This window comes from Nothoprocta perdicaria, unplaced genomic scaffold (assembly GCF_003342845.1).
Source record: "Nothoprocta perdicaria isolate Ctin4 unplaced genomic scaffold, notPer1 scaffold_50, whole genome shotgun sequence".
In the NCBI taxonomy this organism is placed as follows: Eukaryota; Metazoa; Chordata; class Aves; order Tinamiformes; family Tinamidae; genus Nothoprocta; species Nothoprocta perdicaria.
In genome coordinates, this window is record NW_020455755.1 from 2,448,855 (window position 1) to 2,463,980 (window position 15,126).

The 15,126-nt window shown below is 43.3% G+C and overlaps 1 protein-coding gene across 2 annotated transcripts in view; it reads right to left on the reverse strand.

Annotated features, from left to right (window-relative positions):
• The window catches only part of CLTC (clathrin heavy chain), a 32,304-nt gene extending 17,436 nt beyond the window's left edge, over nucleotides 1–14,868 (reverse strand). For both annotated transcript variants that reach the window (XM_026047727.1, XM_026047726.1), the window contains exons 1-10: nucleotides 14,695–14,868; nucleotides 7,014–7,221; nucleotides 4,683–4,951; nucleotides 4,206–4,367; nucleotides 3,520–3,633; nucleotides 2,938–3,111; nucleotides 2,219–2,416; nucleotides 1,358–1,558; nucleotides 634–786; nucleotides 206–328 (exon numbers count right to left, since the gene is read on the reverse strand). In XM_026047727.1, the coding sequence (XP_025903512.1) occupies nucleotides 206–328; nucleotides 634–786; nucleotides 1,358–1,558; nucleotides 2,219–2,416; nucleotides 2,938–3,111; nucleotides 3,520–3,633; nucleotides 4,206–4,367; nucleotides 4,683–4,951; nucleotides 7,014–7,221; nucleotides 14,695–14,736 (1,644 nt within the window). In that variant the 5' untranslated portion in view covers nucleotides 14,737–14,868. The remainder of the gene's footprint in view (nucleotides 1–205; nucleotides 329–633; nucleotides 787–1,357; nucleotides 1,559–2,218; nucleotides 2,417–2,937; nucleotides 3,112–3,519; nucleotides 3,634–4,205; nucleotides 4,368–4,682; nucleotides 4,952–7,013; nucleotides 7,222–14,694) is intronic.
• Between the last annotated feature and the right edge of the window lie 258 nt (nucleotides 14,869–15,126).

Genomic DNA, 15,126 nt, shown 5'->3' on the forward strand with positions numbered 1-15,126 from the left:
CAGGAACTGGGTGCCTATGTAAACAAAGTAACACAAAGCACAGCTTCCACTAAAGCTAAACCCAGTTTACACTCATATCACTAAGGTGCAACTTAGTGTACTTAAAACTAGGCAGAAAACAATATTGTAACAGTAGTTAGAGCATGCCTCCTCTTACTAGTCTATGGCCTTGAAACTAATATTTCATAGCAATAAAATGATTTACTTGTGTTATGTCTGCAAGGGGCTCTTCATCCTGGACAAGCATTTGTGCAAACTGCTGTCCTTGATCAGGGCTGATTCTCATTACRTTTCTCAGCAAGAAAATCCAGTCTGGAGTATATCCAACCTGCAGAGAGTGAAAAGCAGTTACTCAGCAAGAACACAAGCATTACTGAAATACAGAACTTGGTAAAAGCTACTRTCAGTATCTTACACAAGTCAGTTGTAACTTCTTCATTTGGAAGAGGCTACATAGAGAAGTGTGAAAGGAATCAGGTACCAAGTCTGGCAGGGATKGTTAATAATTACCTTAGAACAAACTATATAGTTCTATACAGACCCTCAGATACCCAGTTACATCGAGTTGCCTTTGGAACACAGGCTAGTCATTCTTGAATACAGGACAGGAATAACACATTAGTTTCTTCTCACCTTCTTTGCGTACAAAACAATCTTCTGGACTTGTCCTGTTTCAGCAAAACACTGGATAACTTTGTTGGGAACGTTGGCTCTTAGATAGACACTAAGTGCTAGTGTGGGATCAACAGACTTCACAAGGTCTCCCAGCTCCTCCGAGCACTCCAGCTGTTTGGAGACACACATACCGTCAGTCCACACTGACAGTGCAATGCTGAAATGCATTAGGACACTCTCCCCCATTTATCTTCCTTTTGGTCTTTCCTTGAGAAGTTCAAAGCCCAATTGACTGCAAAAAGAGCTGGCTAGTGCTGTCATCTAGTGGATTCCTTTCCTTATGTTGCTTTGAAAGTCACAAGTACATTTTTAGGACTAGTAAGAACTCAGTGATCCAACATATTAAGGCATTGCTTCACCTAATTATAGAAGTTTAGCCTCCGCTCAAAGTATTTGAAAGAGTATCCAAAAAAAGCCTGAAATGGTTTCAGAAGAAACAGCAGCTGCTCTGAAGCCTTTCATGCAAAGTTTACCCTGGTGCAGCCTTGAACAGTTTTATTAATTCTACATAATCATCCAGTCAATTCTCTTACAGTAATACGAGTCAATTACAGGTGGATGAACACCTCATTTGTTAGATCASAGTGAACTAAAGGTAGCCCAATAAATTTCTCTTTTTAAAAAAGGGCTRTCTGCCAGGTATGCCCCTTTAGGGCCTTAAACGCAACTCTCCCAAGTTTACCTTATCTTCTTTTAACCATTTTTCCAAGAGCTGYTTGCGTCCCTGCTGAAGCACTGGTCTGCAGAGTTCCAGAGACTCATACTTATTCAGCTGCCCTTGATCAAGCAGAATGCCAAAATACTGCAGTAAAGGGGAAGTCTGTCCTGGCTGAGCTGGAACACTCTGGAACCGGCGTATGGTGTCTGGAGTACGCAGGATTCCCTGCCAGRAAGAGATGCACTTTAGTGTTCTGTTCCACTATGATGACTTGGCAAGAGTTTATCTAGAAAGCTGAAGTTAGAAGTGCTTTCTGCAGCAACATTAAACTTTGCCAGGCCAGAATAACAGCCAGAAAGAGTATGATTGAGCATCAGCTCAGGCACTGCTTTCAAAATGCGCAACAGTAGTTTATTAAAGTAGTTCCAACAGAAATATAGATTTCAGTTCAGAGAGCTGTCTTACAGATTTAAGAYGCTTCACCCTGCAAGCAAGCTCTTTGCTCCTAATGTCCTTTTTATTCTATTTCCAGCTGCTGCCTCAGCGGGAGGTTGTCTTTTCACAGCAACTTTACTTATCATTGCAGGTGTTAAGATGAATGCTAAAAACATACCAGGCAGCCATTATTTCATTATTTAATCYCTTCCCCCATTGCAGACTTCACAAAAGCTTTACAGTCTTCCAGCATACAAGGGGTAGTCTCAACATACAGTGTAYAAGTTCTCCATAGGTTATGTTAACAAGTTCTAAACTAGTGCAAGAGAAGCTGTTGTGAAACACTAGTCTTATCACCTACGAAACTCGGTGAGCTCTTCTGAATCATGATATTTAATTTGGAGTTCAACACTATTTTCAGATCAATTCTGTTCTATTCAGGTCTATTACCTTGGGGGCATTAGCTGCCACTTTTGCTGCCTCTGAGTAGTTCCCTTGCGCAAACAGTGCATTGAATTTYCGGGCAAAAAGCTCCTCAGCTCCTGCCAGGTTGTTGCGGACAGCCATTCGCAGGGCTAGGTCAGGATTCTGCAACACGTTCGTGATGTAGGGAATGATATTCTCTTCTTCCACACACACCGACAGCACCTAAGTAAGTTAATAAGGAGAACTTCTAGTTACTCTAAATATAACAGTGCRCCAAATCACAAGCTGATTTCTAAAAGGAAAACTATGGCACATATAGAAAGTTATTCTATTCCTTGACAACTGCAAGGTCTTGCATTTTTATCTAGAAAGGAAATTCTGGATGAGAAGAATCTCTACTATCCACTGACTGCACCAGAAGAGATGAACCACTGTCATAATCTAACATTAACTAYTTACAGATGCTAGAGATACAGGGTTAAATATTGTGTTTCTATAACCTGTCCTCAGCATCTTAACTGCTCCTGATCAGTAGTACTTAAGTTTAACAAGCAACAGTATTTGTGTAGGAAACCAGAAGCCTACTCCTATTTCAGGTACCAGATAATACTATATATTGTTCATTCTGTTATTCCATTTTGTTCATCTCCAGAGGTTTTAGACACTGACATGAATACTGCAGTGAATCAGTAAAGACCAGTGGGTTTGGCTAAGCAAGGGGGTTCCAGCCCACAGTTCCTTACTTGTCCCTTTCTGTTGACCCCTATAATCCCAGCTGTTGCTTCATGCTGTGCAGTAACAAATATGGTCTCTCCACTGATTCTGTTCATGTAGATACAGGTGCCAGTTTCCAGGTCATACAAGTGGATATAGCCATATTTTGTTATCAGGAACACCACATCATGCTTGTCACTGATCTGCAAGACAAGAACAGATTCATCAGATTAGGTACTGCATTAAATAAATAAAGTGCCTTTGAGAATCAGCAGAGTGCCACTTTCAGAGTACTATAATAACGTTACTGTATAACTGAGTATTTGCAAAGATRCCATTATGTTAGAATCATATTTTAAGAGCTTAGAAAATTATTAAAGATACATAATATTTGTTATATAAGTTCTYTTTGAATGCTGCCTGGGTCCACAACTTGACTTATTACTACTAAAGCAGGTGCAAATACCCTCCCACGACTAAGTTAAACCACTTACACTAGTGCCAAGCCTCAGTTTTATACTGACCACCTGCTTCCAGCACTCTGCTGTACAGTCATACGGGCCAAGTGAAGCTACAGACTTGTTCTCACACTGCTCTTGTGAATATTGTACCTGCATCGCAACAGGAAAGTCATTTTGTGCCTCAGGAGGAAAGAAGACATCCACTGCTTTCTTTGGAAATGGCTGATTCCCTGTTGGTGGTGTGCCAACTTCAATGATATGCAACTGCAAAATAGATAAGCTTATTAGTTCTTGTATACAAACTATGTGCAATATATCCAATGTGTGTGTGTGTGTRTRTATATATATATGTAAACAAAGCTATAGCTACATGTTTAATGTTGGGACTTAATTCCATGTTTAAGCAAGTAAGGTASTCTTAGCAACTACTCCTTCTGAATGTTTTCACAGGCTAAAGGGACGGCAGACTATTCTGCTCCATAAAACTGGGGGTGCACAGCAGGGAGCCTGATCTTTAGTTATCACTAGCTGCTTAAAACTTTAAGAATTAAGTTAGGTCACCTTTACATACTTCAATGGGGTAACACTCTTCAGAAATGAYTTCTCTGAATCTAGCTAAATAGGGAAACAAAACAGAACTAAAAACTGGTCTACRGAATTCTAGCACTGGTATTATGTTGCTCATTAGCCTTGGATCATTAGTGTTTACAGTTTTTTCATCTTCTAATTCAAACACAACAAACACAACTTAAATCTTAGATCAAATAAAAATATAATAGTTTATTTAAGCTCAGCTTATGAAATAAGTTTACAATATGTTTAGAAACAAGTCTTACCTTACCCCCAGCTTGCCCTCTTACTGCAAAACAGAAGAGTGTGGATTCYTCAGCATTTCCTTCCATCTTGAACTGTGCGAAGCTAGCTGCGTGCCCTTCAATTGGCTGTGACACTTTTCTATCTACAGAATAGAGCTGCATTGCTCCCACAACACGGTTTTGCTAGACAAGACAGAACAAGAACGAGAAGAAGGTAACTGACCAGCATTTCATGTGCATTGGCTTTGGTAAATACATTGTCATATCACGCTGAAACATCATAACGTCTTTGATAGAAGGGTGCCTTCAGACTCTTGACACTTTACTAGCGTTCAAGCCACTGTTCTAAGGTCTCTAGTTGCACTAATTTCATTATTTAAATATTTACAAGCATTTGCATTCCTAACAGTGTTTTAGGCAGACCACTTCAGTCCTGCTCCCAGAGAACATGAGCCAAGCTCCAAGTCTTCTGCGTGGGTCTCGGTCGTGGTAACGTACCTGGGCGGATATGCCGGTTAGCAGCAGCCATTTCTGCTTGGCATCAGTGCGGTAGTTGATGATCTGGCAGCCAGCAAGACTAGAGTGACGATCAAACATTTTCACAGGCTGGGACTCCCCCTCCATGCTCCAGTGATAGACGGCGTTATCCGTCACAAGAGCGACGGTATTCAGAGAAATCCACTTCCAGAAGGTGACATCGTCTGTCATTGTATGAGCCTTCATTTTGCTCTTCATTTCAATGTTAAATATTTGAAGCGTTTTTCCAGCTAGAAGACACAACCTTGTCAGTGAGGCTGCAGCTTCCATCTGCCATTTCATGCACTGGTTAAAAGCAGAGGAGCTACACTATAACATTAAACTCATGACCTGCTTGCTTTTAGAGAGCGCCACTGTATATTGCTTGTATCATTCAGTGATSAACTGCCACTTTTAACTACACCATATTGCTGGAGCTAGTTCTGCTATCACACAATTGTATAAATTTGGGACYGAACTGGTCATCATTATCCACCTTAAGCAGACGTGGAAAACAGCTTTTTACAAAACAAGAGCTTCAGCATCACRTACATCATATCGGAGTTAAAGCACTGCTGAGTCTCTTGAAGTACAGCGCACTATGCCAGGGTCACTAAAAACTACTTCCACATTCATTTTAGGCATAACAAAAACAGAATGGAAAGTTCAAGTTGATAGAAGGCTTTTGCAATTCAGACTCATTAACTAGAACCCTTCAGTTACACTAATGGGTTACACAGAACTACCAGATGCAAATTGTACACTACCACAAACTGTGCAAGGAAAGGAATCAAGTGACTAACACAAGCTCTAAAAGGTTAAAGTGCTTTGAATTCCACAGAATGGTGACTATATGCATCCTCACAATCATTTTTAGTTAATTCCACCAGAGAGAATCCACAATGCAGCGTATGTATGAAAATATTCCTTCTTGTTCAATAAAGAGACAGACTTCCGACCAACTCTTGCTAGTTTAGGAGACAGCTATTTAAGTATGTGATAATGTAGCCCTGGAGGAATACTAAAAGATTAGGTGAAACTAGATACAATCTATTACAGTTATTAATTATCTGAACACGATAAATGTCATTTGTGCAACTGTCTTCACTCACTAAGGATTAGTTTAGAAGTCATCACTGGTTCAACCATCAAAATAATGAGCCAGGAGTTTCTCCAGCCAGTGCTGGAGAAGTTTGTCTAATGGAGCCTAACTTGGGCTATGGGAYAGCAATTTTCTCCTTTGCTAGTGCAGCGGGAGCGTTACAGTCAAGGGAGAAGAGATTCAGGTAGCATCTATCCTACACAATAAACAAGATACATAAGAGGCAAGAACCAGACTCAAGTTGAAAGGGGTCAGACTTATTTATAAAAAGCTTAGTATTGAGATTATTGTGCTAAGTTAAGTGCACTCTGAGCTCTTGAGTGAATTAAGTTTCTGAATCTTAAAGGATCCCCATGCTTGGAAGGGCACCAAAAAAACCCTCTTGATTTAAGGTTTTTCACTGTTTCTAACTTCATTGTTCAGCGTGCACTTTACATCCGAGCCATTTGATTCTTTCTCTTTTCATAAGACAGGACAAGAACTAGTACAATCAATTGAGATAACTCACCATCTGCACACACAAGAAAGCATTAAAGTTGTGACAAAACAGGAGCACAGTATTAAAGACAAACTTCAAGAACACAAGAATACATTTAGATCTTATAAATATTACCAATATATGAGTTTCTACAATGACAGAGCATTTGAAGCTGCTTCTCAGAAGAGCCTGGAAGAATGCTTGTTATCCACAGYGCCAGAGACATGGTGTTAGCTGACCTTGTGCTCTATTAACTACATGAGTCTTCCACAAGTAGTTTTACTTTCCTTATCGCTGACTGATACTATGATTATGCAAACACTGGTGCACCAGCCTTCTTCTGGCCAAACTTCAGGCCCTTCAGGAAYATTTCCTCCCTCTCCACAACCTTAATATTCTCCTGCGCTTAAAAGATCAGATCTCACTTGCCGCTAAAAAGATCCAGAATAGAGATGCCAGAAGTATTCTTAAAGCCTGAACTCTTCTTCTCTTCCTGCTAAGAAGTCATAAACATTTGGATTGTGAAGCAAATATTCACCCTAATGAGAAAACTAGTCGCAAGCCTTACTGCCCAGCTACTTTCTGAAGGTTTAAATCTAAGCTCCCCAAAAGTTCTGTAAAATTGGCAAGGGATAGTCCCACAGGAATAGCCTGAGATTTGGATCATTCATAAACTAGTCTTAGAGAAAGCTCTTGAGCAACTTGAAACAATTCTTTTTCAAGATCTCCATACCTTTTAATGCAATGACTTTACTAGCAGGATTCATGATAGCGCTGTCAGCCGAAATTGGTCTTCGAATAGGGTTGCTGGGGTCATTCATGTCAATGATCACCACTTGAGCCTGTTCTCCTACTTTCTCTCTGATGCAGATGAATTTGTCAGATTCCATAGTCAGGGTGCTGAAGCCAATGTTTGCTGGGTTGATGCCCAGATTTTGGAGCTGGAAGACAAAACGGTTTAGCCATAAGTTACAACTGCAGTAGAGCTACCGACAGGTCTCATGAAAGTTGTRAGAGACACCAGGCCTCATATCCCTATATGACAAGACAGCTAGAAGCCTGCTGCCCGTAAATGGTACGACACAAGTTCTTGCCCGCTCCCAGTTATGCCCAGCAGCCTTYCTGAAGAAGCCTGGCGGAGTTCAAGTACTTGGTACTTTGTCTTCAGGACTTATCCACAACTTGCTGCTTTTAGAACTCAAGCGTTGAGCCCCTCAGATTGCTTAAGGTGCCCTGAGCCTGCTCCTGTGAGCAGTACCAGTGTCACAGCTTCAATATTTACTCTTATCAGTTTTGCCTCCAAACTTGGAGCCCTAACTTATTCCATCTGAGCATGGCAGGCAGCTATCACTATTTCAAGCTTAATGTCACATGTGAAGCATCTGAGCTTTATCGTTATCCCTGCAGAGTTAAAAAAAGAGCTACCTGTCTAGCAATTAGCATGGCTTGACTAGCAGCAAGGCTGTGTATTATGGGGAAGGCAGAGTCAGCATACACAAGATGTTGTGTACTGAGCTCAGAAATGCTTCATCTGTAGCCATCTTTCAAACACAAGATAACAACAAATCATCTCACTTCCCACTGAGCTGCGATCTGCTTCTACAGACCCTTACATGCTTACCTTCAAATTACAATTCCAGCATAGCTTGCACAAGAAGTTTAGCCAAAGCCACTTCACTGCTTTTGCAACAAATCAATGTGTTAAAACATCATTACTRGAAGTTTATTCCATTTTTAACAGTACAAATGAGGACAAAAACAACAAAAAAATGGTTTCATGCTACATATAGATGTCCAGCTTGTGGGTGGCCCAGGACATACCTCAGGAACGTGGCTCCGTTTTGTTACCACAAGAGGAATTTTTTCTAACATTTGAGACATTTTTTTCCCCTAGGAGATTACTTCTACTGCAAACCCTTTCACATCTTCTAAAATGGCCGGATCTTCAAAGCCATTTTAAGTTTAGAGGACTAGTTTGAAGCAGAATGCTAAGCTCTTATCAGTTGGGCTCTGCAGGGCTTGGAGATGACCGCGCCTTAGCTATTCTGTTGCAGCTTCTGATAAACAGGGTGTTTTACTACACTTCCCTTTTGTTCTGCCTCTCAGACAGCACATGCAAGGAAGTAACGCTTGAATTATGGCATGCCATGTATTTTGTATTTTATATTTTATATTTACCCTTTGAAACTCTCCAGCGGGGTTCAAGCATGTCAAGTTTTTAATCCTATACTAAAAAGACATATTCAGGCTCTCTAATGCTTAGGGGCTCCTTTCATGATCATTTTACATAATGAATTAATAATATCTTTTAGTAATACTAGGTCCATCCAGCTTTTCTACTTCTGAAGTAAGAGATGGTAGGGCTAGAACCACAACAGATTTAAGCTTAATTCTTGAAGGCAGTTATCAAGCTAGTTATCCTGATGCTGACCAGCTGAAGCCATTCTTTCACAGGAAAACACCTAAATTTCCTGCAGCTTAACATAATGAACACTTTCACTCAAGCACAGCTTCCCTACAGATCCATCCAACTGACATTAAAGGTAGGAAACTCCTTCAAATGAGGAGTTCTTTTTTTCTTTTTTCCCTTTAAATCAAGTGTTTTAGCTGACTCTTACAGGAGACAGATGTCTTAAAGAGATTCTGCTATCTGTGTGTCCACTACACAGGGCTGTAAGCAACCCAGTCACCATCCCTGGTGAGCAGAGAAGTTTTGAAGATGGTAATGGTCTCATCTGGTAGAGCTGGACAGATTTACTAGGAGGAGGTGYTTCCTTTTACTAGGGCTGCAGGCTCAACTAGTGCAATGTTATTTATCAAATGTTCAGTTTCCTTGCTAATTTGCAGTTACAGCGTGCCAGGTACTCAGCCTGGTAGTAAACTCACAGCGCTATACTCAAACTGACACTGCTAAATAGAAAAACAAAATAATTCAAGGAACAAGTTCTGGCAGATGGCAGACCTCTTAGGGAGGTCTAGACTTAGCCACTCAATTGAAGTTGCTTAGATGCTGCAAAACAGATTTATCTTATTATGACCAATCTCTGCCATCTGCTAGGAGTGACATCTGAGGTGTCCATCCCCGGTTAGGACTGGTAGATGGGGACTGAAGACCATTTTCAATCTTTTTTTTTTTTTGTTGTTGCTGTTTTGTTTTTTTAAATAGATTTAGTCAGCACTGAAGTTCTGAAGAAAGCCTGGAGATACTTTCAGACAGAGGTATGACCATTAGTGAGGTCTAAGTACACAGTAATTTCTATTAACAAACCACCACAATTTCATGAGATCTAAGTTTATGAATCAACTCTATTTTAAGTATTGAGACATGCTTGATCAGCCAAGATAATACCACGTCTCCCTTGATTTCCCTTGAAGCTAATAGTGAGTATTATTGATACCCAATTATGAGGCACACAGCTCTTAAAAGTAAAGACTAATGCTTGGAGTACTTATTATTCCCTTCTCCTAAGTTCTAAAGGCTAAAGTTCAGATGACTGAGGTGGTGATGTTCAGAAAACTAAGCAAAGCAAACAGATACACTGAGATTAGTATTACACAACATGGCCAGAGGTATTTTGGGGATGTAGTATTGAAATACTATTAGAAAYAGTACTGAGGTTTTCAAACTCTTCTGTGAAGGCAGTGGTTGATGACAGCAGCACTAAGAAATAGGTTGCCAGAGAGATGTGGCAACTGCTCTCCTAGAGATGCAGCCTTCAAGGAGTCTGGCAGTTGGATGGTTCAGTCAACTGCACACTGTACTGAGCCACCAAGTTACACGGTAACATTTATCTGAAGAGTGTTAAGAGAGGTAAATCTTTAATACGGCAAACAAAAGTCTGACTAGCAAGATCATGTTTTCACTGGAAGACGMTCCAGGCACGTTCTTGGTAATTTACCCAGAGAAGTTCCCATTAAGCTTGATGTCAAACGTCAGCAGTTTTACATGCGTATGAACAGCCTGGTTGGCCTCTTCCTGGAAGATTTGCTTTTTTTGTGACCATTTGCTTAGCTGTCAGATAATTTCTCCTCGCCTACAAGGAAGGGCACAGAAGTGCTGAGCACGCGTTTCACCGCAACTCCAACACTCAACAGGATGTAACCACTGCTCTTGCAGCCACAAGCTCAGTCTCTGCCCAGAGCCACTTATCTGCACACAGCTACAAGTCACACAGTTGTGCAATAACAGGAATACTACTAGTCTTTCAGGAAGCACAGAACAGCCACCTCCATGTGCAGCAAGTCACAGTTCTGTCACAACAGCAAGGTTTTACCCGACTTTGTTTGAACAARTGAGGCACCAGGCTATATTTAAGCCAYTTATTTGTTCCTTATGTGATACTCRGGCAAAGCAAATTTTAAAATCGCAAAAGACATGGATCTATGCTGATCTCCTAGAGTGACTGACTACAGTTCTGCAACACAGGAGCCCTACAGCCTGTTAGCCGCACTGAAGTACTCCCTATTTACCAATGCAGGGTAAGCACTACAGTTTGACAGGTTAGGAAGTCATGTTTTCAACAGATAAGAGATCTCTGTAATATTCAAGACCTCTTTTACTTCCCTAACCTTCCTATGCTGTGCCCCAGCCTCAAAGGCTGAGGTTATTATCCGATCTGCAGCTCCCCATGTGCTATGCGACTGCTTCAGCTCAAAGTTAGAGCTTGGACCTGCTGTAACTTGATCATAAAACCACTGGCCACAATTACTTATCTTTGGTTAAGTAACCACGGAGCCCCAGCATGAAGCTGTCACCAAGACGAGCCAGGTCTGTTTGCTGCAGTATCCGTTAGGGACATGCCAAGAGGACTAGGGCCTATGCACGGTAAGGGTGCCTGTCCAATTAGGTCACACACACACACACACACACACACGTTTCAGGGAGCCTAGATCCAACATGGCCTTTTTTTGTTATGAATTTTCACCTATACGCTCTGTAAGAATACTCCAAGTTCATTGGTTCTAGGAATTTGAGTCTACAGAGAAGCAGAAACTGGGGAAGGGGAACCAGCATTAGAGACAGCCTTTAAGTTCCACCACTAAAGAGCCCAGTGCTTCAAACTAGTGCTGTAATAGAAGAGGTTTAGTGTTTTAGGACATACTAAGCTATGAAAGAATTGGTTTTTCAGGATGGTCATTGTTACAGTGAAGTTGTTCAACTGCAAGTTTATTATGCGGCACCTCTGCCATTCAGCTGCACTCAGTTATCTCCCTGAGACAGCCAGACACAGTTGTGAGAGCAGGTCAAGCACTAGAAGAGCACAACAGGCCCCGGGTTAACTTTTCCACCAACTAGATACAGGAACATTCTTCCTAGTTAAAAGGATAGTTCTGTCTCAATGTCAAAGACTATGACTGCTCATTGCAGAAGTTGCTGTTCTCAGTACTGCCTACACTAGCCAAAACAACAGATTTTTAATATAGAAGTTGATAAAAGTATTTGTTAAATGCTTTAAGTCATATAAAGTGCAGCAGCATGCCTAGACCAATCAATTTTGTGTACTTTAGGACAATACGGCTAAATTAAGTTGTGGTCAGCTCATCTCCTTCTAGCTTGTGTTGTTCCTTTTCATTCACCAGGAACATGTAATATCATAGAAGTTTCATGCATCCATTACAGTTAACAGTTGAATTTTACTTTCATCCTCCAGTACTGATCCCATGGGCTGCTATTAGGTGCCAGATTTGCAGTCATTCAACATACTCTGATCTCACACTATGGGTCCACTGGATTGCTTTCCCATGGATACTTCAAATAAGAAATTTCACTGTAAAATTCTATGACAAGAGTCTGGCAGTTTTGATGGCAGAAGAACCAAAATTTTCCTTGGAAATCTCTAAGGGGACAGTTCTGCTGCTGCTGCACAGCGTTGCTATTTTGTGCCAAAGCTGACTTCTACAGTAGACAATACACAGATAACAGCCTGCATTCCCAAAGCTGCTCCGATTTGGGAGCTAGGTACTCTTGCCTAATATAAAACCTCCGACCCAGCAACACAAACATAAAAATCAAAAGTTCCTTTAGACCTGGTAAGGTAATAGTTTGTCACATGGTACTTGTCCTGGTCCGAGGGGATCTTCAGTTCAAATTATGGGTACTGAATATGCTGTAATGCATCCCAAGGAGATTCAGAAGCACCACTGCACAGGGCTSTTGGAACCATCAACCCTTCACTGCCACCCATATCGGCTCACTAAGGTGCTAACTGCAACAGTTAATGCCAGCAGCCTTGAAGCAAGGTGACATGGACTGCAGCTGCCTTGAGACATGGGGATGAAGACAAGTTTTGCACAGACTTGACCATTTTCTGTCCATTATTATCCACTACTAGACTCTGAATGAAAGAGGCTCCAGTTGGGTACCATGTTGTTCAGTTAAACATTAGCTATACACTTGCCCACGTTGCGTAACAGTGGGCACGACAAGTTTCCTAGATGATGTAGGTCAGAAACAGTTGTGGAAGTCGTCTTGATTCATCAAGATGAGTTATGAACAGCCTGCAGGAGGCTGAAACAGCCCAGAGCTACAATAACGTAGCAATATCGCTGTTTCTGTTCTCAAACTTCACTTCAGCTAACTAGAAGGCTCAGCATGAAAACGGCACCTCCCAGCATTCAAGTTCCTCTAAGCTTTTTCAATGAAAGAAAATGAGGAAGTTCAGTAGTTACAAACCAACTGAAGGTTGTGGGCAGAGGCCCATAGGTGCAGGCTCAGAGGGCTGGACACCAGGTCTTATGACCAGCTTGTACATGCAGCTGTGAAGGGCACATTATCAAGTCACCCCCCTCTACATTAAACAGGAAGGGAAGACTGGGCAGAGGAGACAGACTTTAATTTCTGCAGTTGTAGTGGCACAAAACCTATCAGTGCCCCTGGAGTGAAGCAGATGAGTTCCATTATGTAAGAGCACTCATGTCATCAGAGACCTGCTGGTTGGTCACATGCATGGTTTGTATCTTAAATAATGCATCATAGACATGTTTCCACAATACTTTATTAAGAGCTGCTCTACTCAATACAAAAGAAAGTTTCAGCCTTCTCAATGCCAGGTTCCACATAATCCCACTACTCAAGAATATTTATTTTGCATGGAAGATTTGTTCAGTTAATGACATTTTCCTGCCACTTCTAAACAGGAGTCCAGAGCTACACTGGAATCATGAATTCTATTCTAGCTTTATATTGATATCAAAGTAAAATAGTCCACTGTTCAACAGCTTCAACGTAAGTCAGATAAATGGGAGAGAAAAAAAAATGGCAGTATTGTCATTATCTAACAATGACAGTGTGGACAATGACAGCTTATGAAGCAAAATAAGCTTCTTTTAATGGTTCCTTAACAAACAGTCAAGAAATTAAGTTTGTTTCACTCAAGATAGAAAAAAATGGTAACTTGGAGAAATCAAGGAGATTTGTTACTACGCTGGTGCCTGCCAGTTAGCCAAAGACAAGGCACCCAAACAGGCTGGCATCACGAAGAAACAGGGCTAGGGATGACAAGAAGGGAGCCATTGGAAAGTCTCACATAAGCTAGAGTAAAATTTGCCCTACAAGTTCTCCTCCAAGGGAAGCTCCTTCTCAGCCAGGACAAGCCCCTATCACTGCAGCAAGAGCACCTCAGCGCGGCGTGGGAGCTCAGGGCTCCAAGCCAGCTCCACCAAGCAGCATTAGAGGTGCACGCTCATCTGAGAGGGTAAGTTTGCCTTCTAAATAACACCAGTAACAAATTCTGGAGCGGCTCTATCGGTCAAGGGACCACTTTGGAGAAAAGCATAAATAAAAAAGCCAGTGCTTGGAAGTGACCTGTTAGTATCTTGTTCGGGTTTTGGSATAGGCCCTGGGTCTGGGGGTGTCAGAGGCTCACGGCCAGCAGGCGCAGAGCAGCCGCTGCAGCGCCCGCGGCACAGGAAACCCGCAGTGGCCTTCGCGTTTTGCTGCCATACACATTTTTTTCCCCTCACAGAGGGCAACACAAGGAGCCCCAACTCCAACGAAACAGCTTGACGGAGCCTTTTTACCAAAGGACCCCTTGACCTCAAGGGGTATTTTGCCAAAAAAAAAAAAAATGAAATAAAAAGAGAGGATTAGAGAGACATGGAGGCAAGTTTACACGCCGCTGATTCACCGCCGGCCGGGCCTCGCCGTGCGGGGCCGCTCGAGCCGCCCCGCGCCGCGCAACGCGCCGCCCAGCAGGTGCGGGCGCGGCGCCAGGCKCGCCCACGGCGGCGGGGGCGGCGCGCGCGGGCCCGGCGGGGAGGCCGCGGCTCGAGGCGGGGGGAAGGTGCCCTTCGGCGCGGCGGGCGCTGCCTCGGGGCGGGCGCTGCCTGAGGGCGGGCGGCTCCGCTCCCCTCCCCCCCGCCAACGGCCGCCGCCGGAGGCGCCCGCTGCCCCCGCGCGCAGCCCCGGTGCCTACCTGGAGATGCTCCTGGAAGCGGATGGGCAGGATCTGGGCCATGGCGGCGGCGCTGGTGGTAGCGGGCTGAGGCTCCAGTCCGAAGCCGGCCCGGAGCGGCGGCGGCTCGGCGGGGTCCGGGGCACAACGGGCGGCGGGACCGCAATGGCGGAGCGGGCCAGCGAGCGCGGAGAGCCGCGGCGATCCGGAAGCTGCCCCCGCCGGCGGAAGGATACAGCCACGGGAGGGAAGGAGGAAGGAAGGAAGGGGCCTGCCCTCACCTGCCCGCGCCCGCCTTAACTGCGCCGCCGGGGCGGAAGGATCGCGGCGGGCGGCGCGACGCGCCCGCGCGGGGCCAATGAGAGCGGCGGAGGGATCCGCCGCCGGAAGGGACTATTTCGGGCCTCATCACTGCTCCCTCCCCGGTCTTTTTTTTTTTTTTTTTTTTTTTTT